Raw genomic sequence first — 27970 nt, 5'->3', positions numbered from 1 at the left:
GTTCTCACAATAAAGAAATGGAAATTATGGGATGTGATGGAGGTATCAGCTAGAGCTATGGTGGTAATCATTTTATAATAAATAAGTGTTTTGTAATATGTAAGTGTATCAAATCAACACACTGTACACCTTAAACTTACACAATGTTCTATGTCAATTATAATCTCAATAAAGATGAGGGGAAGATATATACTACTTTAGAAATATCAGTGCATTATTACTTCTGAAAAGCACTAACTTTTATACATAATATTTTCTCCTATTGAAATTGATATTTTATGATGAAATTTGCTTTGATTGTCAATTTAACAATTTATATTATAAAAGCATCTTATTTTAGCTAATTGTCTTTCCCTCGAACAGTATCAGTTTAATTCTGTTATTTTATTTTAAATGCTTTGTCTCTTCCCTACCCCCAAATAATCATTAGATTTATTAGTAGCCTAATTTTAGGTTACTTCTGGATTGTGTTACGTACGCTAATGAAAATGCTGAATCATTCTCACATCTGAGTATTTGTGCCTCTAATATATTATATATCCTCCAGAGTCTATCCATTTAGCAAAACAAGCAAAATCCTGAATTATTAAGGGCTAAATAAAATATTATCATTCTATTGTGGAAAATAAAGCAAAATAAGGCTCCATCTGGCTAAGAACTAAGGGATCTTGATTTAGTAAAATGGTATATACATTCCTTTAGATAAACCCTTACCTTATACACTTCTTTCATCATTTCTAGAAGAACTTTAACATTGTTGTGACTCTGAATGGTTTCAGTCCAATGATACATTTGAGAGACAACGGCAGTTTTAAGCATCTGGACCAGTGTGTTGAGAGAGGATTCTTGCAAAGATGCCCAACACTGCTCTGAGGGGGGTAAAATCAGCCATGATAAATATGCACCTCCCAAAACACTCCCTCAGCTTTTACTAAGTTCTTTAATGTAAGAAAGAGATCATATTTCCCAGTTCTGATGGCATAACCCATAAAATATTTTTTCTAAAGATAACATCCTGGGCAACATTGACTACTCACAGGTATGGAAAAAAGAAGTGTTTTTCCTGATTAAGTATCATTGGAATTAAAAGCTCAAATTGAGGTTTCTGAAGGAACTTGTTGATCATCCATATTTGTGTTTGATTACTTGATTAATTTCATGATTTCCAAACTGAAAATTCCATAGGGTATCTATAAGGTCTGAAAACATACATTGAGTGAATGTACGCATACATACAAGACATATAATGGCATCAAGGATATTTTCAATCTGTAAAAAGCAAAATAATATTATATATGTTTTCAGACTTTATGAATACCTGGTATAAATGGACATATTTTTAATTAGCTCAATAACAATATTTTAATATCACTGAGATTACAAACTGAGTTTTTGTCCTTTAAAAGACAATTCTCAGGAAACAAACATATCAGATGTTAAAATATATTTTCAAGCCAATATAATTAAAATAGTATGACTCAGATGCATGAAAAGTAGATTAACATATAAGAGGCTTCATAAATGGACCCAAATACACATGACTCTAGTATATGATGAAGGTGGCATTGTATATTAGTGGATAGTGAAATAGATTATTTAATAAATGTGTGACAGTTGGAAACTGATCCAAGGAAAAATGAAGTTTAATCAGGATAAACTCCATAGAGATCAAAGACTTAAACATAAAAACAAAATGATAAAAGTTTTAGTAGGAGCATGGGAAATTTTTAAATTTCAGCATGAGGAAAACTTTCTGAGGTATGACCCAAACTTAGAAATCATAAGAGAAAATGCTAATATAGAAGGCTGCCTAAGAATGTTTATAAATAATTATGCATGGCAATAGTACCACAAAGTAAAAAAAATTTTAATAACCTAAAGGAAAGAAATTGCAACTCATATTATTGATAAAGAACTAATTGTCTTAGTAGATTCGAAGTTCCTAAATAAAAAAGAAAAATACCAACAACAAATGGAAAAATGGACTGAGACATAGGAAAAACAGCACAACTTCACTCATAATGAGAAAACTGAAATTCAGACTAAGAGAGTCTTCTTTTTGAAATGGTAAAAGACCAAACCTTGGTTAACACTATGGAAAAGTGTGTGGGTCGATGCCTCTCATATTTGTTGATGAAGTGTAAACTGGTACATCTTTTGTCAGGGCTGCCATGGATGACAATGCAAATGGTGACTACTTAAAGTTGGGCAACATGGTGGCCCTGACTTCTGTCATTTGGCAAAATCTTTCAAAATTTAAAATGCAATTACAATTTGACCCAGTAATTGTGCTTTCTGGAAACTTCCCTGCCTGTGTAAATTTATATATATACAGGAAGAAATGAATGTTAGAACTGTTATAATAGCAAAAATTTAGAAACAACTATTCATGTATATTCTCCCAAAGGAATACTATTCAGCCATTAAACAGAAGAAGGCAGTTCTACAGATTCTGTAACATAACGATCTCCATGATATAAGTGTTTAGTGAAAAAAAGCAAGTTGCCAAAGAATGTGAATGGTATGCTATCATTTAAAAAAAGAATACATTTCTATATGTTTTTATATAGAGAGAATGTCTTTCAAAGGTTACACAAGAAACTCTATTCTGTAACTGCTTTCTGGGAGGGGAACTGGGTGGCTTAAATTTCACTGTATATTTCACCTTTGTACCTTTTAAAGCTTTGGACCTTCAACATTAGCTCAAAGTTATAGAAGGACATCCCATAGTATTGAATAAAATAAAAAACAAGAAGGCAAAGTTAAACATTTCCCCCTCACCTCTGGTCAAAATGTCTTAAGTTTTAAAACAATATAAACAAAAAGTTTTAAAGTATGGATTTATCTTGACTGGATACTCTTTGGTTATTAAGCTCTGATGTCAAAGCCATGTCCAAGTCAAGAATTACATATGCTTTGTAATAATAAGAATATGATTGTAACAGCTTTGAAACCAAGCAGGACCCTGTGGGGCCCTCTGGGTACCAAAGCCTTTCCCTGTCCCCCAATTCTTATTTGCAGGGAAAAGGCTTCAGCCTCTAGACCTTCCCTGCATTCCAAAGGGCAGACTCAAACAGTTACTAATTAGGGAAGTGAGAAAATGCAGGAACAAAGGAAAGGCAGTCAAGAAAAAATAGTGCAGCAATGGTGCAGGGTCCTGGTTCCTCCTCAAGGGATTTACGTAACAATCTGACACAAGTCTCAGAGTTCTTCTACAGGAAATAAGACCCCCATGCAGGTGGAGGATGGTAACTTTGGGCTGAGCACAAGCACTTGGACCCCAGACTGGTCACAACCAGAAAGCTGATGATTGAGATTCCTGGAATACCACCCTGTTAAAGGCAAATACAAATTTGCCTTTAAAAACTCTTCCCTGAAATCCATCAGGGAGTTCGGGTCTTTTGAGCATAAACCACCCATTCTCCTTGCTTGGCCCTTGCAATAAACATTTCTCTGCCTCAAACTCTGATGTTTTGGTTTGTTTGGCCTCGCTGTGTGTCAGGCACACAAACTTGGATTTGACAATTTTAGGTTAATATTTTCAATAATGCACATACCACATACTCAAACATCTGTGTGGTATTTTGAAATCTTCTATCTAAAATTTGCTACAGATTCTGCTTCAGACAGTGACTCTCTATTGAGAGTGCAGAAAACGTGACACAAAAACGATCAAACTTACTCAGGACTTGTAAAGGCTGGCCCATCATGATATAAACAGTCTCTGCAAATGGAACCACCAGAGTCATCCAGTTCCTCGGATCATGCATCACAGGACACTCTGGGAGCAGAAGGAAAACTGATAATGCTTCTTCGTGTGGAGAACGAGATGGAAGAGCTCTGAGCAGATTATCCTTGAGATATGTAGTTATCTGTGGTTGAAACAGTATCAGGGAAAGACCCAGAGTAATGTAAGAAACAAGCTATTGGACCAGAGGTTTCATTCCACCATGTTCCAAATGAAATAATCATTTAGTTTTCCCGACACCTGCTGTTCAAACTCCATCATTCCTTGTATCTCAAATGCCCCTGAAGCCATAAGTGAGAACTATCGTCCTTATTTTATATTGGGGTGAATGAAGGGAAAAAAAGTGAAATCAGATGCATGGACATACTGAATAAAATCGTGAAGGCTGCTCGATTAGAAGGCATCCATACCCAGCTCTATCTGACCTAAAATCCACCGTGGCAGAGAAAATGCCACCTGTTCACCTCACCAATGCTGTCAATCCTCCTTCTGGGCTCACAGGAAGATGGTGTTTCTAGCTATGGAATGTGAGTAAAGGTGATGGATGCCCCTTCCATATCCTCTTTCCTCATCTGCCAGCCAAACACAAAAGATCTTGTGGAGAATTTCATGGCCTTGGGGCCTAGAACTCCAGAGAGAAGGAGCATGAGTCACCCCTGGATGAATCTGGGCAATAGTGGGAAGGGTAGTGGAATCTGCCACCCCCAAAATATGCTGCTCTGACACCCAGATTATTTTGAGCTGAAGGCAAGTGAGAAAAAGGCCGACATAGAACAAGCTCTCTGGCCTCCCTCATCCACCTAAAAGCAGAACATAAATTCCCCTTGTGAAGGTGCCTTCCTGTCCCCAACTTCCTGTACCTGGAAGGGCATAGCGACACCCTTATAAGCTGAAGTGAGCTGGCACTGAGTAAGACTCTACATGACAAACCTGCCTAATTAGCCCTTCTCCACCGTTACTTTCTTCCCATAGTTTGCCACCCAAAAGCTCAAAATCCTTTTCCTTTGGCCTCTCACTTCTCTACAAAATTATTGTTCTTCGCTGAGATGTTATAGAAGCCCAAATTCTAGCCACTCCTTTAAGGTACTCACCACTGAGCACTTCTGTGTATTTGTGGGATGCACCTATTAATAAACTTGTTTGTTTTTCTCTTGTGAAGCTGCCTTTTCTCTGTGTTTTTTCAGGGCCTCAGCCAATGAAACTAAGATGAGAGGAAAAATATTTTTTTTCCTTCCCTACAAGTGCCTCCTATCTCAACCCTCATTGGACTATGGTGCGAGAAAAAAATCTTCATTGGGTTAATAAGCCATGGAGATTTGGATGTTGTTAGTTATAACAGCTTACATTGGAGGAGGTAATCAAGAGGATGTGATTGCCCACTAACCCTCACGCTGGACCTGGGCGATCAAAGGCTCCTCACCCACTCCCCTGTGTTTGGAATGTACCGTCTGTCCACTGTTCCCACCATGGGAGCTGTTCCAAGGATGCAGCCTTGAGAGAGTAAGCTGTTGCTGAGACCATCTGGACAGTATACGTGACTGAACCCAGCAGTTAATGCCACTATATAAACTTCAAGATTCTGGTGGCTGGGTGCAGAGATCTACTCATCTTGTGGCCACCCAAGACAAGCCTCGTAAGTAAGCTCCCTTGCTTATTAAAACTGCCACCTTCTAATCTGGAGTGGCCTGCCTCTTTCTTCAATCTTCGCTTGTCCTCTGAGCACAGGGACTGAAGGAGAAATAATAAAATGGCCACACTTAGGCTAACAAATTCGTGGCTTTATGCTTACTGCTTGCTTTTAGAACAATCAACAAACCTGACTGCCCAGCCCCAGGCCCACCGATAAAGCAAAAGTTGTTGATACTACTGTTCGATTTTACCTTACTCTGATAATTACAATCATGTTTGGCATTTGAGTCATTCCCCAGGAAGGGAGTCACAGGACGATCACCGCAGGAGAATGACCAGACCCCCCAGAGTTCCTCCGTAGCACCGGATGAGTCTGACCAGATATAGAGGTCATGGGTTGATGACCTTCCAGATCACCGGGAAGTCCCATGAAATCAGACAGACTCATCAAGACTTAGGAGGAAGTTTCATCAGTGACCCTTGTTGATTACCTCCTTTTATGCTCCCACCTGCTGTTATCACCTTTCATGCCTCAACCTGTTCATCTATATAATTACTAAGCCCCAACCCCAAGACGGTTCATAGTTTTGAAGGCACTAGCCTGCTGTGAGTCCCCTTTGCCCGGCAAAGCAATAAAGCTGCCTCTTTTCTTCTAAGCCCTAAGACCTTGTCTCTGAGTTATTTGGCTCGTCAGGGACGGGGGCCAATATTTCATCAAGAGGGCCAGTTTTTGAACCAATGGCATATTAATTCTTTCTAACAGATCTTGGGTACTCTTAACTGTGAGTATCTACCTCAACATGTCGTAAAGGTTAAGTAAGATGATACATGCAACAATCAACCGGGAGTACTGGATATGACTATTATTACATTAAAGTTCTTACAATTTGTTTTTTCATATGTCGACATCTGTGGAACGCTAGTAGGCGTAAATGAGAAAATAGTGTCACAGAGTCAGATAACTTTGAAAAAAATAGTGTCAAAAAAGCTAATTTCTTTTGGTGTGTGACATCATAGAATCTTTGATTTACTTTTATGCATCATGACTCCATAATGTTCCCAAAGCTGCTTAACCCTTTTTCATGGAGCATTCTGTGACACTAATGTTTCTTAGGACTCACACTGGGAAGAGCACCTGAAGTCATCTCCCACACCCCCTAAATAGTTATTTTTAAAATATCCTTAATTTTGTTTGTTTGTTTGTTTGTGGGGTTTTTTTGGGGGGAGGTGGAGGTAATTAGTTTTGGGGGTTTTTTAATGGTGGTACTGGGGATTGAACCCAGGACCTCCTGCATGCTAACCACGCACTCTACCACTGAGCTATACCTGCTCCAAATATAGTTGATAACACTTACTATTCTTACTTTTTTATGTTGAACATAAAAACAGTTTCTATCGCATATTAAGGAACCCTCTTCCCCCTTTCCCTTCCAAATGTAGGGACCTAAACGGTATGAAGGGGACTTTAAACTGGAGACATTTGAGATACACCTGATGCACAAAGGAGCCTACCGAGCTCTCCTCATTTGACTGAAGGCAGAGTGTGAAGCAGCTATAAATTCCCTCCCGAGTGGGCGGGCAAGCAAGCTTCTCGGCCAGGAAGACCATACATCTGCACTTGGATGAGAAATGACATCAACGAACTATCACAAGCTATCCTAGCTTCCATTTGTCCCCCTAAAAGCCCATTTGTCTCCCTGAAAAGTCCATTTGTTTTCCCACAGAAGCCCTTCCTCCTCCTTCCCTAAAGTTGGTATATTAACCCTCATCCCTAGCTACTCTGCATGAGTAACTTTTATCCTGTTAATCTGTCTATTGTTAGCTGATAGGTCCTCAAATATATGAACCTAAACTGGTAGAGGGGAAGTTCTCCTCCCAACACAACCCAGAATCACAGAACATGAAATTAAAATGGACCTTAAAGGTAAACTCAATTTATAGGTTAAAAAAAACATGGCCCAAGGAGAATAAGGGATGAATCAGTAGCAGATTCATCTCAACTAGATTTGAGATTCATCTCAAAACAGAAAGCGGGCTTTTCAGCCTCCCAGTCCAGATAAGGGTACCCTGCTTCCCAAACTAGTGTTCTTTTCATAAGTTATACTTCTCAAGCATTGGCTTTCTCACATTGAAAAAAATACTGTACCTACTATATGTTCAAGAGTTCAGTAAGAATATAAATGCCAGTATCTAATATAGTAGCTGGTACACAGTAACCTCATAATAAACACTAGTCCCCTCCCCATCACAATTCCATTTCACTCCCTCCCAGTACAATGGAACTGCATTCATATTGGTTCTTGTAAGGAAATTCTATTGCTCTATTTCTCAAGTACATATTGGTTATTACCAAAGAAGAAATCCATTCCTCTGTTGTTAATTTCTCGAAGGCATCTCTTGCCATTTGTAAGTCCACATCACCGGAAATCGTTTCCCTAGATTCTCTTTGGATGCAAGAAATGCAAAAAAAAAAAAAAAAAAACAACAAACAAACAAAAAAAACCACACACACACATAAGCAGATGGAAAGGAATATTTCTAACTTCATATATCATTATGCATCATTTTATTTTACTACACATCAGATATAATCTTTTTCCTTAAAGCTTGCCTCCTTTTGAAATAATCAATTGGCACAAAAAATTATAAAATTTATATTCTCCGAAAAGAGAGTAGGTAACAATTTATTATCTCAAGTTTGGGCTGCAGCTTTAGCAAAAGTTTACAGGCTGTATCTGAGAACTGAAACCATTTACCCTCACACTCAGCCTGCACACTGAGAGCTGAAACTCCCTAACCCCCACACAATTTACCATCTATATTTACATGACTTAGGGATTCCACTGTTTCATTAGCATGACTTTACTATTCCAAGGCACTCTTGCCCAGGCAAATGTCTTGATTGTTCATTATAGGAGCTTCCTGAAAAGATCCATTAACTCTTCCAAGGAAAGCAATCAACAGTTTACGCCCTTAAATTCTTTGAATTTCTTGCCTCAAAATCCTTGCCTTGCTGTTTTCCTGTGTCTTGAATTGTGGAATCCTTCCCCAATCCTAATCAAGCTCCCAACCTCCCCTTCCCACACTGAAGCACCTGCCTTAATCTAAACCCATTTAAAAAAATTCAGACCTGGCCATTCCTCTCAGAAATACCAAGGCTTTGCCTAGGTGTGGTGTTTCCCTGGGTTGTGTTGGTAATATTTGAAGAGCCCGCCTTCTGTCAAGCAATTTTTTTCATAATGTACTATTAAGAAATATTTCATGCTTACTGGATTAACCAAACAATTGCAATACTAGGGCTAAAACATTTATGCAGGTACTAAAAGTATTGTAAATTTCCCTTTGAAATAAATTCTCCTTGCATCCTTTGGCATCCTAAGATCAAATCTTGAGGTTTATCACTCCTGGGAAGGGGGCAAGGACACTTTGACACTTTAGAAAGATAATATTTTTAGTGTAGAAATGATTCTCCTACGTAATGAGAATTAGTTTGTGGCTACAGTGGGGAAGAAAGAGGATACATTGAATGGTAGACTCCCCCCTTTCCAGTCTAGGAGGACGTCAAGAAGAGAAAGACAAATGGGAGAGAAATCAAGGCGGAGGTAAGCAGTGTCTTGGTTTTTCTTCTGCCCTTGGCCAGGATATGCAGAGATGAACAGGGGTGCCTTTTTGGACTTGAGAAAGATAACTGCCTGATGAGCTGCCAGGAGGAAGACATAACATTCAGCCTCCCTGAGCGTCTCTGGTTCCCAGGGGCGGCTTTTGGACCCAACAGTTCCTTGAGTCTTCCTAAGAAGTGACTGAAGATGCAGCTGGCTTAAGAACCCAAGGGATTCCATACGGGAAAGAAATACCTGCAACAGGGGTTAAGCGAGTACCACCTAGTGGCCAGGATGGGGTACAAGATGTGTACAGCTATCTTCTAAACCAGCGAGCCAACCGGAAGCCAAGTCAACAAGGGAGGGACAGGACCCGAACTAGCAAAGTTGAACTGGGATGATTTACACCAGCTGCAGTCAGACCTGCAGGGCACCAGCCTCCAGAGAAGACAGAGGGCAACCTAAGGGCCTCTTTATGCTGCTATCCCTCCTCGCCTCCCTTAAATACTACTAAATTAATTAAGCAAGGAGGCCATAACACTCTAATGCCATGGTGGCCTACGCAAGCAAACCAAAATCCAAGCTAGTACTTGCCTCAAAGTTACGAAATCAAAACCTAAGGGCAACTGGGGAAGGGTATAGCTCAGTGGTAGAGTGCACGAGGTCCTGGGTTCAATCCTCAGCACTGGAATTAAAGTAAATAAATAAACCAAAAAAAATTTTTTTAAACCCCAAAAAACCTAAGGGTGACCAACCACAAACAGCCAATGAGTCTTTAAGCTACAGCCAATCAAATAATTTCCTTTCTTTTTTTCTGCACCTTTTCTATATGTCTCTCCGGAGCTCCTGCCAGTGGAACATTCAACCACTTCCAACTTGATGCTACATGATTCCAATGGATGTTCACTCAAATAAACTCCTAAAATTTTTAATATGCCTCACTTTATCTTTTCACAGTTCCCAGGCACAGTAATGGGAGAGCAAATAGGGAGGGGAAGGAACAAGACCAAACATTGAGCATTTCACAGAGGAACTGTTTAAACTACTGGATCAGACCAAGGGTCAAACCAAATAGGAGAGCAGTTAAGGTTTTCCTCTGTGGTAGTCAGGCTAGTTAAAGATAAAATAAATAGGATTTGCTTTCCTTACTGATTTCATCCTAAGAACTGCAAAGTACAGCCTTGGCCTTGAAGTACTAAAGCAATGTTAGAATGAACTGATTACTCTGAGATACAAAGATCCTGAAAACACACCATTCCTGCCAATCAGATAACAGAGGAAGGCAGGGCAAAGGAAGCAAAGAATGTAAATTAGAAATTACAACTTGCAGTGGTCCAAGTACTCAATAAATCTCTGTTAAATAAATAAATGATGAATGAATGAATACATCAATGACTTCTTCAAACTAAGAGATGGTAGAAGAGAATCATGGTTAAAATCCAAATGCCTTCCACAAAACCAAGTGGAAATTACTTTACAAAATAGAAAAATTCTGTAACAACCTATGGAGTTGTTTATGACGGATTTTTTGTTCAGAGACAACAAAATTCTCAAATTAAAATGACTAAGTCGAAACATTTCAAGTACTCACCAGCATTTTAAATAAATGTAAAATCTCATGTAAATATTACCTTTTCTTTAAGAAACTTGCAGTCAGACAAGCAGGAGATGAAAATATCACTCTAATTTCACTGCAAAAGTAATAAGATAGGGGTAAGTCACAGCATACTAAAAGCTTGTCCCTTTTAGCTTACTGAATATATAACGGGTGATGCAGAGTCCTAATTAATGAAAATAACTACTCCCTTAAGAGTCTTCCAAATTCTGGGTATACCTTGTGCATGTTACTGCTCACTCTCACCAAAACTCTTCACAGTTGGTTTGATCAAGACATCTGGATTTAAGTAAAACCCATCCTTCTGAAAACAGAAACTTCTGGAGCTCCAGAGAATAAACTATGAAGCTATAATAACAGTCACCTTAGTGAAGGCTGTGTAGGACAAAGCATTTTTGATTCACTCCTGCCTCTCCCTCACCTATCAAAGTGCCTGGGATACTGTACATCCTCAATAAATCTCTGTTAAATAAATAAATGATGAATGAATGAATACATCAATGACTTCTTCAAACTAAGAGATGGTAGAAGAGAATCATGGTTAAAATGCAAATGCCTTCATAATAAAACCAAACCCTCTTTCTTATGTCTAGGATAAAATACCAAGCCTTCCAGAATCAAATAAAAATGGTTTCTAATTTATCAGACAGAGCCACCTCTCAGCCACTTCATATTCTGTACTTCGTCTTGCCACTGCCTTCCATTTTTCTATCAGGGACTGGTTAATTCGGCTTATTTCTGGCAGGATTTTCCTGGAAACACTGGTGGAACTAGTATCCTTCTAGGAAGAAAGAAAAAAAAACAGGTCAGTGTAGCAGGTAAAGGGGGTGGGAAGGGATAAACTGGGAATTCAAAAATTGCACCCCTTGGGGAGTGATAGAAATGTTATCTATCTTGATTGTGGTGGTGGTTTCATGGGTGTATACATCTATCAAAATTCATCAAATTGTATATCTGAAATATGTGTAGTTTACTGTGCAGGAACCATACCACAATAAAGATGTTTAAAGAAAAAAAAAAAAAGATACATGCACTCCAATGTTCATAGCAGCATTATTTACAATAGCCAAGACCTGGAAGTGTCTATCGACAGAGGACTGAATAAAGATGTGGTATATCTGTATACACACACACACACACACACACACACACACACACACACACACACACGTACAATGGAATACTACTCAGCCATACAAAAAGAATAAAATAATGCCATTTGCAGCAACATGGATGGACATAAAGATTATCATACTAAGCGAAGTAAGTCAAAGGAAGACAAGTATCATATATCACTTATATGTGGAATCTAAAAAATAACACAATGAACTTATTTATAAAACAGAAACAGACTCACAGACATAGAAAACAAACTTATGATTACCAAAGGGGAAAGGGGGAGGGATAAACTAGGAGTTTGGGATTAGCAGATACTGACTACTATTCAGCTTACTTCTACTAAGAACTACTATATACAGAACAGATAAACAATCAGGTCCTACTGTACAGTACAGGGAACTGTATTCAATACCTTGTAATAGCCTATAATGAAAAAGAATACATATATATATGTGTATAATTGAATCACTATGCTGTACACCAGAAACTAACACATTGTTAATCAACTATACTTCAATTTAAAAAAAAAGAATAATCAGGAAAACATACATACACTAAGTAATAAATAAGACAGCCAGAGGTGTCAAAAATCAATGTCTGGAAAGAAAAGTTTGTCTCTGATATAGTCTTCCAAAGACATCAGTGCTCTGCTCCGTATTATACCTCTGCCTCCAATGAACTTGTAATGAATCAGGAAATTCTGCATCACTTTTGTTTAATGCTTAAATAAAGACCTCTTGAAAAAGATGTGTAACCATGACTCCCTAAGTTCCCTTCACCTTCTTGATCTGAGTCCTGGGTGTCCCCTGGAGTTCAATCAGGAGGAAGCTGTTTTCCCTCCGACATCCCAGGAACCTCAGGACAATGAGCGCTCCCTGTTGGCATTTCCATGCCATTTCTTCTACTTTCTTCTTCAGAATCCCGTCTCCTCTGAAGTGCATGACATCAGACTATATCGTCTTCCTCCCCTTCTTCTATAACCGCTTCCCAAAGACGTAGTCACTGCGCTTCAGTTGTTGAAAACGTCAGCACCTTGCTGACTGTCTTCCTCAGCACAACCATGCCTGTCACCATTCTTCCCGTCATTCTTGGCAAATTCAAAGTTAGTAAACACGATCTATTTCCCACCTTGATCTCTCAATTCTTGATCTTGTCTCCTCTCTTTTCCCTGATCCACCTCAGTCACCCATATCCCGGATCAGGGTTTCTAAACTGATGCAATTGACATTTTGTGTCAGGTAATTCTTTGCGGTGAGGGGCTGGCTGTCTTGTGCATTGTGGGACGTTAGCAGCATTCCTAGACACTAGATGGCAGTAGCAGTCACCCTAACACACATGCCCCCTCCTCAGTTACGACAACCTAAAATGACCTCAGACAGTGCCAAATGTTTCCTGAGGGGCAAAATCACTCCTAGTTGAAAAGTACTGCCCCAGACACAGGTGACATTCTGTACTTTATAGTCATCAATAACTGTTCCATCTTCTGTATTGGAAACATTCTCCTCTCTGATCGTCATACACTATCCTAATTCACTTACTTCAGAGTGGGACTCCAGTCTAACTTCTATGATGCTGGAATGAATTAAGACTTTGGGGCTATTGGGATGGGATATATTTTGCATGCAAGAAGGACATGAATTGGGGGAGGCAGTGAAAGAATGTTGTGGACTGAGTGTTTCTGCCCCGCCGGAAATTCATACATTGGAATCCTAAGCTCCAATGTGATGGCCTTAGGAGGTGGCGTCTTTGGGAGGCAACTGGGTCATGAGGGTGGAGCCCTCATGAATGGGACTAGAGCCCTTATAACAGATCATGGAGAACTCTTTCTGCCACTTGAGGATCCACTGAGAAGAGAGCCAGCCATAAACCAGAAAGCAGACCCTCATCAGACATCAAAAGTGCCAGAATCTTAATCCTGGACTTCCCAGCCTCCAAAACTGTGAGAAATAGATTTCTGTTTATAAACCACCCAATCAATGGTGTTTTGTTACAGCAGCCTGAGCAGACTAAGGCACTTACTTTAGAGTGGAGCCCACTTTAACATTATTTGAGGCCACTGGGCTCTCCAATCCACTGACCCTACGGTTTGTTCATTATCCATCACCCTTCTCACGTTTTTCTTACCCAGCTCAGATTCTATGGTTAGCACTTTAATCGTCCTTTGCAAATACCTCCAAGTCTTCTGTCCCTTTTCTGTTGTACTTACCTAGAAAAAGTCCATCTGTAGTTAACCTCAACTCTGGATTATCCAAAGGAATCCAAGCAACTCAACATCAATGGAGAAAAACAAACAACCGTGCTGAGTGATTTCACCTTAAATCTACTACCACAGATTTCACGTGGGCACTCTACACTGTCTAGTAACCTCCCACGATGTGCGCTTTCTCACTCTGAGACACTCCTGCACACCTTCCTTTTATTCCTAAACCTGTAGCGGTCCTCCACTTCATTAAGTCTCAGATGAGGACCGTGCTTTGCGCAACACTGAGAAAACTGAAGCAACTGGGCAGGAACTAATCACCTTCCCACCAGCAACCTACCCTCATCTCCGCTGTTCCTCCTCAGAATGGCATAAAAACTGCCCAAAGCCCTACATTCTGCACTGGACCCTGCTTCCTCCATCCTATTCTGGGACGTGACCTTTGCAATTACTCAGTCTTTCTCACGCTTCGACACTTTCTCCTACGGAACTGGATCATTCTCCCTGGCGAACAAACAGACCTTACTATCACTTCTCTAAACAACAACGAAACCCTCCCACTGCCCTCTACTCCCTTTCGCAACAAAACTTCTCAGAACCATCACAGTCTTTGTTTCCACTTATCCCCATCTATTCTCTGCCCATCCCACTCAGTCCACTTTCATCCTCTGTTCCTGGGACGACTGAGTCTTGACAAAGCAAAAACAAATTCTGTGTTCATCTTCCTTGACCTCTCAGCAGTATGTCACAGGTTTGGCACTTCCTCCTTCTCGAAATACTTTCTTCTCTTGTCTAGATGGGCCACCCTTTCCTGGTTTTCCTCTGCCTCAGAAACTGGTCCTGCTCAGTTCTTCCAGGTCCTCCTCACTGCCTGACCTCTAAATGGAGAAGTCCCTCAGGTCTGGACTCCTTCTCTTCTCATTTCTACTCTCCATGTGAGCTTTTATCCAGGCCACGACTTTAAACACCATCTAGAGTTTAATAACTCTCATGTTTATATTCCAGCGCTAGCATCCTCCCTGAGACCCAGATTTGGACATCCAACCAAGGCTCTGGGTCTCCTCTCCAAGGACATTTTGAACTGACCCGTCTCACACACCGGACCCCACCTCACACAGCTTTTCATCCTCTCCTGTTGTGCTCTGCCTGCCGGGCTTCCTTTCTGCCCCTCGCACATGCTACACTTCTTGCCCCAGGGCCTTTCTGTGAGCAATACCGTCAACCTGGAACGCTCTCTGGATCTAAGTTTGGCTACAATCTCTGCTCACATGTCACAGGCTCTGCAAGGCCTTCGCTAGCTGACATTTCTAAAGGAGCCCACCCCACCAGTCTCAAAGGTCTTATTTTCTTTAGAGGACTTTTCACTCTCTAACACAACTGTATTTACTTTGCATTTAAGTGTTTCTTGTCTGTCCTTCCCTGTGGAATCCAAAGGGACAACCCTGTTTGTATTATTCACTTTACCCCAAGCCCCCAGAACAGAGCCTCAGGCACGAGGCCTTTGTCGACTGGCAGACCGGGTGGCTGTAATAGAGCAACTACGCTCAATCTCCTGACCATCCCCAGCAGCACAGAAACCTTTACCCCTGACCATTTTCTGTCCCAAGGTATACAGTAAGAGTCTATATGGACGTCAAGTTTTAAACATTCCCAATAATAGAAAAAAGTACAAATTATGAAAATAACTACATATACTTTTGTCTCCAAACATTTCAGAACTCGCTCGGAAGAAGAATAAAATCCTCTCCGTTGACAAGTAGGAGGGCACCACGGCACGGTGGGTAACAGTGTAAGCTTTGGAGCTGAGCTGCTTGAGTTTGAGCCCAGCTCTGCCACTTCTCGGCAGTGTAACTGAATAAGTCCACCTCTCAGTTGTTTCCATGTGTAAAATGCGGGGAATAATGCCAACTGGAGCTGACATGAGGACTAAATGGGTTGACCCACTTGGAGTACTTTGATCGCTGACTCATGGGTACTATCATGGTTAGTATCTGGTAGGAAGCCAAATGAAGAAGTGAGAATTACATCATATTTTTTAAGAAATATTCAAAAAGAGGATCTTTTGAATATGTACAAGTGATACAATGTTTCAAATACTGCTGAAAAAATAATTTTTAAAAGAAACAGAGAGTGTGATAGATACCTGGTAAGTTGTCACAAAGTCGGCATATGTTCCAGCAAAAATGTGTTTGACTTGAACATCCACAAGGTCTAGAAGAAAGTCATAAATCCATGCTTATTTAAAAAAAATAAATTTTTTATTGTAAATCTAAAACTGCTCTAAAAAGTAGTCTTTTAAAAAATCTAATGTATTACCAAGCTAAATTTACTTATTTATTGGCAATGGATTTTGACTACAAACAGCATAAAAGATTAATTTTTATCTGATTACTTGTATATTCACTCAGCTTAACATTTAATTTTTCATGCACTTGCATAATGAAACCAGGCTGTCATGCTTTACAATAGGTTTGACTAAATATTTTGAAATATACTGTTCTGATGCTTAAGTAACTGGTTTGGGGTCTTCTTTTGTAATGCCTTAATCTTTAGAAAAGATTACCAAATACTCCAGGAAGCACTGCATAAGAAAAAAATGCATATAATACAAATGGAAAATAACAGTACTAAGAGAACCACAGTTCTATGTGCTCCTTTGAAAGGAAACTGAATAATATTTCTCCTCTAGTGGCATGGATTAACACAAAATCACGAATTGGTGGGACCATTCATACCATCAGCAGAAATCAGGCAGCTAATGTCAAAGTTCTCTGCCGGAGTCCCTGGATGAGGCGAGTGGCTTGTGCAACTTGGTCCACGACCAAAAGACACCACCTGGCCAGTGGTGTAGACATACGCAAGGGTGTGATAACTGTGGAAGAGAGAGTATATTACAATGAAGACTCAATATGAGTCAGGTTTTCTGAGAAAGATGATGTCTCAACAGAAAATGACAAATTTATCTTATATTAAGTAACCAGGTCCTGCATCACAATGTCAGGGTGGGAGGATACTAAATCATGTGGCTAAACAAATGGTAGGTGAATATTAACTTATTACTAACCTTAAAGGCAAAATACTATTGATGGGTCTTTACTATGGTTTCTACCATTTGTGTTTTAGCTTTATTTGTTTGTTTTTTCTTTTTCTTTTTCTTTTTTTTTTTTGGCGGGGGTGGGGTGGATAATTAGGTTTTATTTGAGGTACTAGGGATTGAACCCAGGACCTCTTGCATGCTAAGCGTGCGCTCTACCACTGAGCTATACTCTCCCCCTCATTTGTGTTTTAAATGTAAGTTTTTTTGTTTGAATTGGGTAGGTAACATTTAAAGTGCCCTCATAACTTAGGTTACGCAGAACTCTGAAAACACATGCAAATATGCATCATCTTCTACTCGCATGAGATCACTCTAATTTTGTCTGATCAACACAAGTATGCAAGCATCACTGTTTTTCTTATAAACCAACTCCCCTGCCCCCCAGCACCTAGTAAAGTGGCCCATACACAGTAGATTTCCAATAAATTCTTATTAAATAATGAAATGTCTAGGATAAAGAAGAACAAATAGAAAAGTTAAACTATATTTGTAAGAAGGAAAGGAAAATGATGTATAAAAAGAAAAATCACGTATTTTAGGGTCTTAAGATTTGATAACACTCCACATGAGTCATTTCTAAGCAATAAAATATGACACTTTTCTACTCATGCTTAAAAAAAGAGCCAAACCGTTTACCTTCCACATTCTATCTGTGAAACTAGGCCTTCAATTCTTTCCACCAGTTGCGGCCCTCGCTTCTCGGCAGTGGGGCTGTGTCCCAGCTGTCCATAGCTGTTGTCCCCAAACGTGAACACTTTCCCATCCTGTTGAAAAAAGGAGGGATCAGACTCATTTCCGGTTAAAAAAAAAAGTAACTAAAACCCAAAAGATTAAGCATCATACGAGAGTTACATGAGAGCACTGTGGGAAATAAAAGCTCTATACAAAGAGAAGGGGTCCTACATTTATTATTTCTAATAGTGAACGAAAAGTTAACACATCAAACTTGAAAAAACTCACTGGCATTCCCTTAAGAACTAGGCACTTAATATGTGTCTGTAGAATGAATGGATGGACAAATTAACTGGTTCAAGGGTAACACTAACATTTAAGTATAGGGTTGCTTTATTTATTTGAGCATTTTTCTGAAAATAAATCTCTTTTCAAAAGATGATTCTAGATGAAAACAATTCTAGATCTCTCCTGCCAACTAAGAATAGTATAATCCAAACATGCTTTTAAAGCAAATAACACAAATTATTTTAGATATTTAGTTTTTAAATAAACATTTCAATCACACAGACTTCAAGTCTACTTGTTACAGTTATGGAGGGAATCCATCCCATTGGGATGTATCATATGGCCAGCGCAAGGAGAGGGAAAAACATTCAGGAGCTGACTCATAACTGCGCTAAGCAAGAAGTGGAACAAAGAATGTTCCAGTCTGCAGTGTGGGCCACTGAAACCTGTAAAGATTGCTTGGTTGCTTTTATAATATTTCTCATGTGTAGAACTACATTACAAATGAATAACTGCTAAAAGGATTAGCTCCTATATTTCTAATTTAGTAAGTATCTAAAGGTATTTTCTAAAACTGCAATTAGCTTTTGCTATATAGGATGTTAACATCTTCATGGTTTATATTTGGTTAACTTCTCTTCAGAGATCTGTGTACTGAATGGATATGTTGAGATATCAATACACATACTGCTTTCCACAATAATCAGTACGTGCACCTTGTGGTAACATTGCTCTGGGATTTAAAAAAATACCAAGACGTTGTGGATTACCTGGGTAAGCACTGCAGTGTGCTCATAACCGCAGCTGATATAAGTCACACCAAAACTCTTCAGTGCTCCCACTGAACGAGGCCTGTAGCTTTGTGCTGTTGAAAGAAAGCAAAATCTCTAGCATGTAAGAAACAGACTCAAATTTCATGGTTTTCTATCTTTTAAGATATTTATCATCCTATAATTCATTAACATAAGTTAAAAAGTGAACAATCAGAAGTATTATAAAACAGAGGGAAAGCCCTGCTTTTGGAAAAGAAAAGAAAAGAAAAGAAAAGAAAAGAAAAGAAAAGAAAAGAAAAGAAAAGAAAAGCAAAGCAAAGCAAAGCAAAGCAAAGCAAAGCAAAGCAAAGCAAAGCAAAGCAAAGCAAAGCAGTCCTTCAGCATTTATTTCTGAAAGCTGTTTAACCTTCTGAAATGACTAAGGCTATTGGCCTAGAAAGCTAAGCTTTAAGACCTTCCTTCCCAATCATATTTCCATTATGTTGTATTCATTTCTATCACATAATAAATGTTCTGCAAATATGCAAAAATAATGGAAAAATTAAGAGGACTTATTTACATTGATAATGTTATATATACACTTTTTTTTTAGATTTTTAAATTGAGTAATAGTTATTTTACAATATTGTGTCAAATTCTAGTGTAGAGCACAATTTTTCTGTCATACATGAACATATATATATTCACTGTCACATTTTTTTTTCTCTATGAGCTACCACAAGATCTTGTATATTTTCCCCTGTGCTATACAGTACATTGATAATGTTAAATGCAATGAGATGTAAGAGTTCAGCCTGGTACTGGCACATAGCAGGCACTAAATACATGTGAGCCAAATGTGAAGAAATTAACAGAGGCATTCATGGGGAAGACTTCACGGGGAGTTTTGTTGAAAGGTTGCCAGAGAAACTGGTTGTTTCCCCTCCTGCTAGCAGTCTTCTAAAATAGTGGTTCCCCAACTTGGCTGTACATTGGAATCCCCTGTGGGGCCTTTAGTGGTGACTGATGCCTGCATCCCCAGACATTCTGATTTAATTGGTCTGGGGTCCAACCTGGGCATTGGGATTTTTAAACATTCTTAAAGTAGACAGAATAATGGCGTTCCAAAGATGCCCATGTTCTTTTCCCAGAGCCCGTGAACATGTTAGGTTATGTGGCAAAGGGGCGATAAGGAAGCAGATAGAATTAAGGTTGCTAATCAGTTGACTACAGCCTGGATTATCCAGGGGGGCCCAAGGTAGTCACAAGGGTCCTTTAACTGAGGAAAAGGGAGGCAGAAGAGTCAACGTCAGAGTAATGTGACTTGAAGAAGACTTAACCAGCCACTGCTCGCTTTAGAGAAGAAAGGGAGCTATGAGTCAAGAATGAGGGTGCTTCTAGAAGCTGGCAAAGGCAAGAAAATAGTCCATCCCCCTCCAGCCTCCAGAAAGGAATGCAGCCCTGCAGACACTTTGATCTTTAACCCAGTGAGACCTACATTAGACTTTTCACCATCAGAACTAGGAGATAATAAATTTACGTTGTTTTAAACCACTAAGTTTGTGGTCATTTGCTACAGCAGGAATCAAAGTTGATATAGCTCCTAAGGTGATTCTAATGTGTCACAAAGTTTGAGAACCACTGTTTAAACCTTTGAGAGTACCCTTTGCTGAGCTGGTCTTCCAACTAGAAAGAAAGCATGACTGACTACAAATTCAAGACTATCTCATTACCTGGGACTTTACTCCTGCGGAGGGCGAGCTGCCCTGCACTGTTGCTTCCCCAGCCAAATGAAGTCCCAGAGAGAGACAGGGCAAAGCTGTGGGCCCCTCCTGCAGCCACCTGCGCCAGCGGGATCCCCTCCAGGGACCTCACCCTCTGCGGGCTGGCTTGGGAGGGGAACTCCGATCCCAGGCCCAGCTGCCCATCGATGTTCTTTCCCCATGAAAACACCTGACCATCTACAAAAAATAAGGAAGACAAATTCAGAATAGCAAACACACTGGAATGCCAAATTCAAGGAGAAACTACCACCCTAATTCTAAAAGTCTTTAAAGAATAAAACAGTGATAAAGGAAGTTAAAATATTCTCACTAAAGGCAAGAGGATGGTCAAGGTTACCTTTAAAAGTCCCTTCTTCTCCACCCTTCTTCTCCCTCTCAGCTAAGGGTCACCATGACCTTTCAGCTGCTTAGGCCAAAAATCTTGGAGCCAGCGTTGACTCTTCTCTTTCTTTTACACCCTTCAACCCAGCAAATACTAGAGCCTCTCTCTTCAAAATCTATCTGGGATCCAACCACTTCTCACCTCCCTACTGTTCCCACCTTAGTTCCCTGGTTGCCATCACTTCTCTCCTGGAAAATTTTAACAGCACCTCACTGGGCTCCCAGATTCCATCTTTGCTCCCAGCAAAGCTCTTTCTTCTCCAAAGAGCAGCCAGAGTGCTCTTTGAAAAATATAAGTCAGATGGAACCCTTAGGAGCTTGCATTCCCAATAAAAGGCCTCTTCTCACAACAGGTCAGAAGCCTCACGTCACCAGTATCCCCACAACCACTCCTCAGACCTTATCTCCCCTGGCTCCTTCTCCAGGTCCCTCTGCTGCTCCTGAGCATCCCGCTGGGCATGGCCGTGCATCTGGATCATTCTTCGCTGGACCATGGGCTCAGCATCATGTCTCTCTCTCTCTCTCCTTTCTTTTCGGTCTCTATTCACATCGCCTCTTTGTTCCTCACTTCTCTCCATGCCCTTACCTGTTATTCCTCACAGATACTTGGCTGTGTGTTTAAGGCACACTTCCCCTACATCCCCCCAGAATATAAGCTCCATGAAAGTAGGGTCCTGGGTTTATTCACTGCTATCTCCTCTTTGCTGGAAACATTGTAAGCATTCAATAAATACTCTGGGGAGGGAAAAAACCAACAATACTTTACGTTGAATTTGACCAGAGATGGATAATTTACATGAGGTCAAAAATCAGGCTCATCTAATGATTAATTATTTTTTTTTAAGGGGGAGAAAGTAATCAGGTTTATTTATTTATTTATTTTTTAATGGCAGTCCTGGGGATTGAACCCAGGACCTCATGCATGCTAGGCATGCACTCTACCACTAAGCTATACCCTCCTTCCCCCTCTAATGCTTAATTATTTACCCAGAGAAATGCCAGCACATCTCAGACTTTTATGTTATTATACCTAAATTTTCTTTTTAACTCTAAATGCATCAAAATGAACCCCAAAGCATTAAAAATCAACATGTACCATTAGTACTCAAAAAATCACTTCCTAATGACACTTAGGAGATCCAAGAAGCCATTTTTACCTTCTGATAATGCCAGGGAGTGGTAGTGTCCACAGGAAACTTGTATAATTTTTATACCAGTCAGAGTTTTTATCTTCCTATAATAAAAATGATACAAACTCTATTAATCCTTCTTTACAGTTGGTCACCAATATGTCAAAACTATCCCACGTGTATAGGGGAAATTTTTCATTTTCTTGTATTTCTACAATACAATTATTCCAAAGCCCTCAAACTGTTTTTAACATGACATCAACATGTACAAAGGTACAGGGCAGAACCCAAAGCAATATATAATGCAAAAGTGATTTTTATTAGACTTGTAATGCATTCTATAATGTACTAACTTTTATCCTATCCTTATCAGCCTAAAAAAAGAGAAATTTCTTCATACACATACAGCACAGGGCTTTAGAATTTATAGAGCACTGTCACCTGCATCACCTAACCTGAGCCCTGTGAGATAAAGAAACCATTAAAGAAACCATTAGGTTGATTCCTATTAAATTGCCATATTTGTGCATCAAAAACATAACTATCAGCAATTTCATATGGTTGAACCTAGGAGAACTCAAAGGGGTCAATTGGTATCAGGCTGTAGAACTAGACTTAAATCTTAGTCTTTTCATCCCAAGTTCAATGCTCTTTCCTCCAAGCCACAGTGATCTCTTATACAATTTAATGGCCAGAGAAAGTAACGAGAGATAACTTCCTACTATTAAAAAAACATGCTTTTGAAAATTCCCAATGTACATAATCCATGAACACACAATTCAGACTGCCTGTTATATAATTTGGCCTAAGAAGCTGTGTGTGAGGATATGATTTTCCCCCGGATTTTACTAAGTAAAGTATTAGGATCCAGCAGCTTATGACAAGGCAAAAGGTTATGTTGGGAGGAAAACCTTTCCTCTTCCAACTTGTGTCCAATGACTGGGGACCTGCAAATTAACTGACAATAGACTAACAGGAAAAAAGACAAAAGTTTATTTATACGTACGGATGGGCACTCCAAGGAATGGAAAATTTGTGCCATAGCCTGAGTAAAGGTTTATATATATCAACTGAGGAAAAGGAGTGGGGATTTAGGGTTTCAATGGAAGCGTATGGAAGGCTCTACTGGCGTTTTTTTTTTTTTTAACTTTTTTTATTGAGTTATAGTCATTTTACAATGTTGTATCAAATTCCAGTGTAACTACAATTTTTCAGTTATACATGAACATACACATATTCATTGTCACATTTTTTTTCGCTGTGAGCTACCACAAGAACTTGTATATATTTCCCTGTGCTATACAGTATTATCTTGTTTATTTGTTCTGCATATGCCTGTCAGTATCTACAAATTTTAAACTCCCAGTCTGTCCCTTCCCACCTCTATTGGGCTTTTTTGATGCTGATTGGGCAGCCTGTCTTCACAACAGCTGAATTCAGAGGAAACTCCCTCCAAAGAGGATTAACAGCAGATGTATTTTCAGGAGACTCTGTTTTGGTCAGATAAGAGGTCTCGGTGCATCTTCTGAAACTCAAATATTTTCACTTTAAAATAATCTTTACACCACCAAGTGGGCCCACGGTTATTTCCAGTACATAAGAGTAAGATCAAAGGGTCACAAGTTCTCACTTCAACCTGTCCTTCTCCTTCACAGGACTCCAATTAACTAATAATTAGTGTTACATGTTTTTTCCAGCCTCCTTCTCTCACTACACTGTAACCCTTGAGGTTAGGGACTGTGTCTGTCATAGTCATTTTTGTCCCCTGGCATCTTGTATGGTGCCTGGCACAGAAACTCAAAAACACTAAATGAATTAAGATACTTACTTAGGGATGAAATTTATTTCCTTAAATTCTCCAGTTCCCAGCTGTCCATCAGAACCAGCTCCCCAGGCGAAGACCCTTCCTTTACGACAGACAGCCAGGGAGTGCTCCTTTCCACAGCTCACAAGAGCAACATGAAGAGTTTCCAACTCTGGAATTGGTTCTTTAGGAAAGAAAACAAAATAACCGCCCCCCCCCCAAGATTGTTAATTTAATACCAAGTTCAAGAAAGTACTTTTCTTCAAAGAGAAGGGTCACTGGGATTTCTCATCCCTTGCAATGACTTTTTTTAAAAAATTTATTGAAGTATAGTTGATCTACAATGTTAGTTTCAGGTGTACAGTAAAGCGATTCAGTTATATATATATACACATTTTTTTTCTTTTCAGATTCTTTTCCATTATCTGTTAGTTATTACAAGAAACTGAATACAGTTCCCTGTGCTATACAGTAGGTTCTTGTTTACCTACTTTATACATAGTAATGTGTGTCTGTCAGTCCCCAGCCCCTAATTTATCCCTCCCCGACCTTTCCCCTTTGGTGACCACAGTTTGTTTCCTATGTCCATGAGTCTGTTTTTGGTTTGTAAATAGAAATTGTGTCTTTTTTTTTTTTTTAAGATTCCAATGACTCTTAAATCAAGGCCTAAAGTTCACCCCAAAGGTGTGAAAGAAATAGGCTCAGTGTGTGACACTGTCTTTATGAAAACAAAGCTGCTATTCAAAAGGGTGGGCACGTGTAGGAGGGGAACCTGCAAGGCCTTGATACTTGGCCTAACATTTCTCTATGACAGTGGAGGCAAAATGCAGGCAGATAAAGGGAGCCAGGGAGAAGATGGGATCACCTCTCCTCCACTCCTCTCAACTCCCAGCCCTGACCAGTGAGAACAGTGAATCCTTTGCTCAGGAAGAAACAGGCAGGGAGCCTGCCTGTGTGTGAGAGGCAAATGCCAGACCCTCTTACAATGAAGAGTGCAGTAATACGCCTGAGGATGGGTCAAGTATGTCCACAAATTAAAACCTGATCACATTTTCCTACAAGACAATATAAACTGTTCTCCCAACGTGTTTGTCTCTGAATTATTAGAGGTTTGGAGTTAAGTGCATCATTACCAGTAAAGTTTTTGTTAGTACTTAAGTTTCTTTTTATTTTTTAATCTTGCGATCTTATCCTTTTCAATGATTTACTCCTCAAACTATGTAACAAGAAAAAAATTCCCAAAGATTCATACACTCATGGAGGTAGAAACTGGTACCTTCTTCCTGGAGAACAATTTGGCATTAAGAACCATGTTGTCCGTCATTTCCACCTGAGGAAGAGAAGGATATGCCACCCCACACATGCCACTTTGGCATAAGGATTATTTTGAACTGAAGGCAACTGAGAATCAACAGATGCAGGAAGAGTTCTCTGCCTTCCTCTTGCCAATTTAAAAGCATAGATTTGTGAAGGTGGCATAAATTCCACTTGTAAAGACCTTCCCCCTTCCATACCAGGAAGAGAAGAGTGACTCTTATCACCATTATCACCAGAGATGTCACTGAGATGAGTCTGCATAAACAGCTCTTAGCAAAATAACCCCTTATCGTCCATTAGTTTCCCCCGTTTATTTCAAAGCCACTTCCCCACAATTGATCATCCCTCAAAATCCAAATCCCCTGTTTTTTGTTAAAATAGCAGATAAGCTCCTAAGTCTAACCACTTCTTGAGTTTCACTTCTTTTCTGTGAATTCCTGTGCACATAAAATATTAATAAAATTGTAAGTTTTTTTCTTGTTAATCTGTCTTTGTCAGTTTAGTTCACAGGCCCTCATGACAAGAACTAAGAGGGTAGAGGAAAAGTTTTTCCTCCCAGACACAACTCTTGGAATTTATTCTAAATAAGTAATCAGAAATTTGGTCAAATATTTACTTACAATATGTCAATCATAGTATTATTTATAAAAGCCCCTAATGAGAAAAAAACTTAATTCCACAAAAGGAAAATTAAATTGTATTCTCAGAGCCTAGAACATTACACAATTTAAAATTTATTTTCAAAAAATATATAATAAAGGGGCAATATATTCATGATACTATGTTTGGTGAAAACTCAGTTTACAGAGTTGTGTAAATTCTGCATATACAAACTGTATAATGACATGATTTTATCAAGGTTAACTATATAATAGAAAAAAGGCAAAAAAGAAATGCATCAAAATATTAGTTGTCTTTCGGTGTTAGAATAATAGGCGATTTCTTTCCCTGTGTTTCTACAATAATCAATAATAGGAAAAATGTTAAAAAATTATATATATATATATATTTTTTTAACTTTAAGGAAAAAGACGCCCAAGGGTATTTCTGAGGGAGTTACAGGTGACCAAACCACAAACCACGTTTGGAAGGTCACCCTGTTCCAGATAGATTCTCATAGTTAAGGACTGGTCACGAAAGGCACCTCTGTACAGAGGTACGCGGTCCAGTTTAGTTCGGCTTTCAGTTTCCTTCTAAAGATAAAACTCCTGGAAACAGAAACAAACCCGAGGCGCGTCCAGGAAACGAAACCGACAGGACTGCCCGCAGGCGGCGGTGAGCCCCGTTCTGCCGTCTGCGGCTGTCCCGCGGACCCACGGCTCCCAGCACCGCCACCTGTCCGGCCCCGTGCCCCTCACCTGCGTCCCGGCGCTCACCTGGCTGCTTCCCGCGCGGCGCGCCCCTGCGGCCCAGCTGGCCCCGGCTGTTGTCCCCGCACGACTGGACAGAGCCGTCGCTCAGCAGCAGCAGCGAGTGATGCTCCCCGCTGGCCGCCTGCAGCAGCGCGTTGGCCCCCGGGCCCGCTTGTTCCCGGCGCAGCCGCCCGGCGCCCCAGCAGAAGTACATCCCGCTCTCGTGCCCGGACGCCTGCTGAGGTCTGTCGGCTCTGCCTTCTGGGCTCCGAAAGTCTAGTGACTCCCAAAGTCTAGTGCGCTGACGTCCAGAAGAGTCAGGGTGAGCAGCGCCCTCTTCAGCCTCAGTTATAGGTCCAACTCGCTCCCTCCCACCGCCTCCTTCCACAGCACTGCCCTGGCACCCGTCATCCTGACGCCTCCGCGCGAATGGAGTTTGGGAATCAAATAGGAGACGCCAAGTGCTAAGGTGCAGAGGGACCCCGGGAGGAAGAGCGCCTGGATTTATGTCCTAGCTAAGTCGCTTAAAAGCTGTGTGACTCTGGGCCAGTTACTTAACGATGCCACCACGTCTATAAAATGTAGACAGTAATACAGCAAATCTAATATGTTAGGATAATTTAATAGATAATAATATTGTGTTAGAATAATGCCTAGAGTACTTAACGAAAGTACCTGTGTGCCAACCCGCTTACAGACTGTTTTTGGCGCTGGAAGTGCAAAATCCTCATGGTGCTTGCATTCTCCTATTTATAAACAGATAAATACGTATTTGGTATAATGTCAAGTGGCAACGTGAAGAAAAACAAAACAGTAAAGAAAGAGAGGGCGGGGCAGAAGGAACTAGGATTTTTTGATAGAATATCAGGGAAGTGACATTTGAGCAGAGGCAAGGGGACCTGGAAAATGAGGAAATGAGGTAGTGAGTCATGTTCATATCTAACGGTGGAGGGTGACGTGGAGCGTGACGTGGAGCACGACGTGGAGCACTTCCAAGTGGAGCCTTTTGAATTGTGAGAAGTGATATGATCTGACTTTCATTTTAAAAGAGTCATTTTGGCTGCCATAGAAAATAATAGAACAAAAAAGGAAGCAGAAAAGGCAGGGGAGGCTGCTGTCAGAGTCCAGGTCAGAAGGATGACACTGGGACTAAGGTGATATCCTGGAGGGGAGGAAAGAAAAAACGGTCACATTCAAGATGTTTCAGAAGTCAGAATCCACAGATTTGCTGATGGAGTGGAAGTAGGAGGAAGGTAGGAAGGGGATTAGGGTCACTACAAGGTTGGCCTGAACAACTGGGGTGAATGGTGGTACCCTTTCCTGAGGTGCAAACTCTGAGGGAGGCACCAATTTGGGGCTGATGGGTCAGGAGTCCAGTCTGGTAATAACTGCGAGGCTTGTTATACAAGGAGGCAATAAGATCAATCATTCTGGAGTTGTGGAGAGAAATTGGGGTGGTCATAAAACTGGGAGTCATCAGTGT

General features: G+C 40.1%; 1 protein-coding gene across 6 annotated transcripts in view; it reads right to left on the bottom strand.

Moving 5' to 3' along the window:
* Positions 1 to 27481, bottom strand: part of HERC6 (HECT and RLD domain containing E3 ubiquitin protein ligase family member 6) — a 44820-nt gene extending 17339 nt beyond the window's left edge. Inside the window, exons 1-13 of one of the 6 annotated variants that reach the window (XM_064486317.1) lie at positions 26494 to 27481; positions 23843 to 24002; positions 22042 to 22118; positions 20453 to 20680; positions 18738 to 18832; positions 17644 to 17771; positions 16646 to 16782; positions 16054 to 16121; positions 11248 to 11372; positions 10608 to 10667; positions 7728 to 7821; positions 3683 to 3872; positions 715 to 869 (exon numbers count right to left, since the gene is read on the bottom strand). In XM_064486317.1, the coding sequence (XP_064342387.1) occupies positions 715 to 869; positions 3683 to 3872; positions 7728 to 7821; positions 10608 to 10667; positions 11248 to 11372; positions 16054 to 16121; positions 16646 to 16782; positions 17644 to 17771; positions 18738 to 18832; positions 20453 to 20680; positions 22042 to 22118; positions 23843 to 24002; positions 26494 to 26701 (1725 nt within the window). In that variant the 5' untranslated portion in view covers positions 26702 to 27481. The remainder of the gene's footprint in view (positions 1 to 714; positions 870 to 3682; positions 3873 to 7727; positions 7822 to 10607; positions 10668 to 11247; positions 11373 to 16053; positions 16122 to 16645; positions 16783 to 17643; positions 17772 to 18737; positions 18833 to 20452; positions 20681 to 22041; positions 22119 to 23842; positions 24003 to 26493) is intronic. The other 5 variants (XM_064486313.1, XM_064486291.1, XM_031433801.2 and 2 more) reach the window with 5 other exon arrangements.
* Positions 27482 to 27970: the final 489 nt, after the last annotated feature.

The sequence above is a fragment of the Camelus dromedarius genome, chromosome 1 (genome assembly GCF_036321535.1).
Source record: "Camelus dromedarius isolate mCamDro1 chromosome 1, mCamDro1.pat, whole genome shotgun sequence".
Lineage (NCBI taxonomy): Eukaryota > Metazoa > Chordata > Mammalia > Artiodactyla > Camelidae > Camelus > Camelus dromedarius.
Note: the sequence above shows the minus strand (reverse complement) of the source record. Positions and strands in the feature narration are given on the sequence as shown.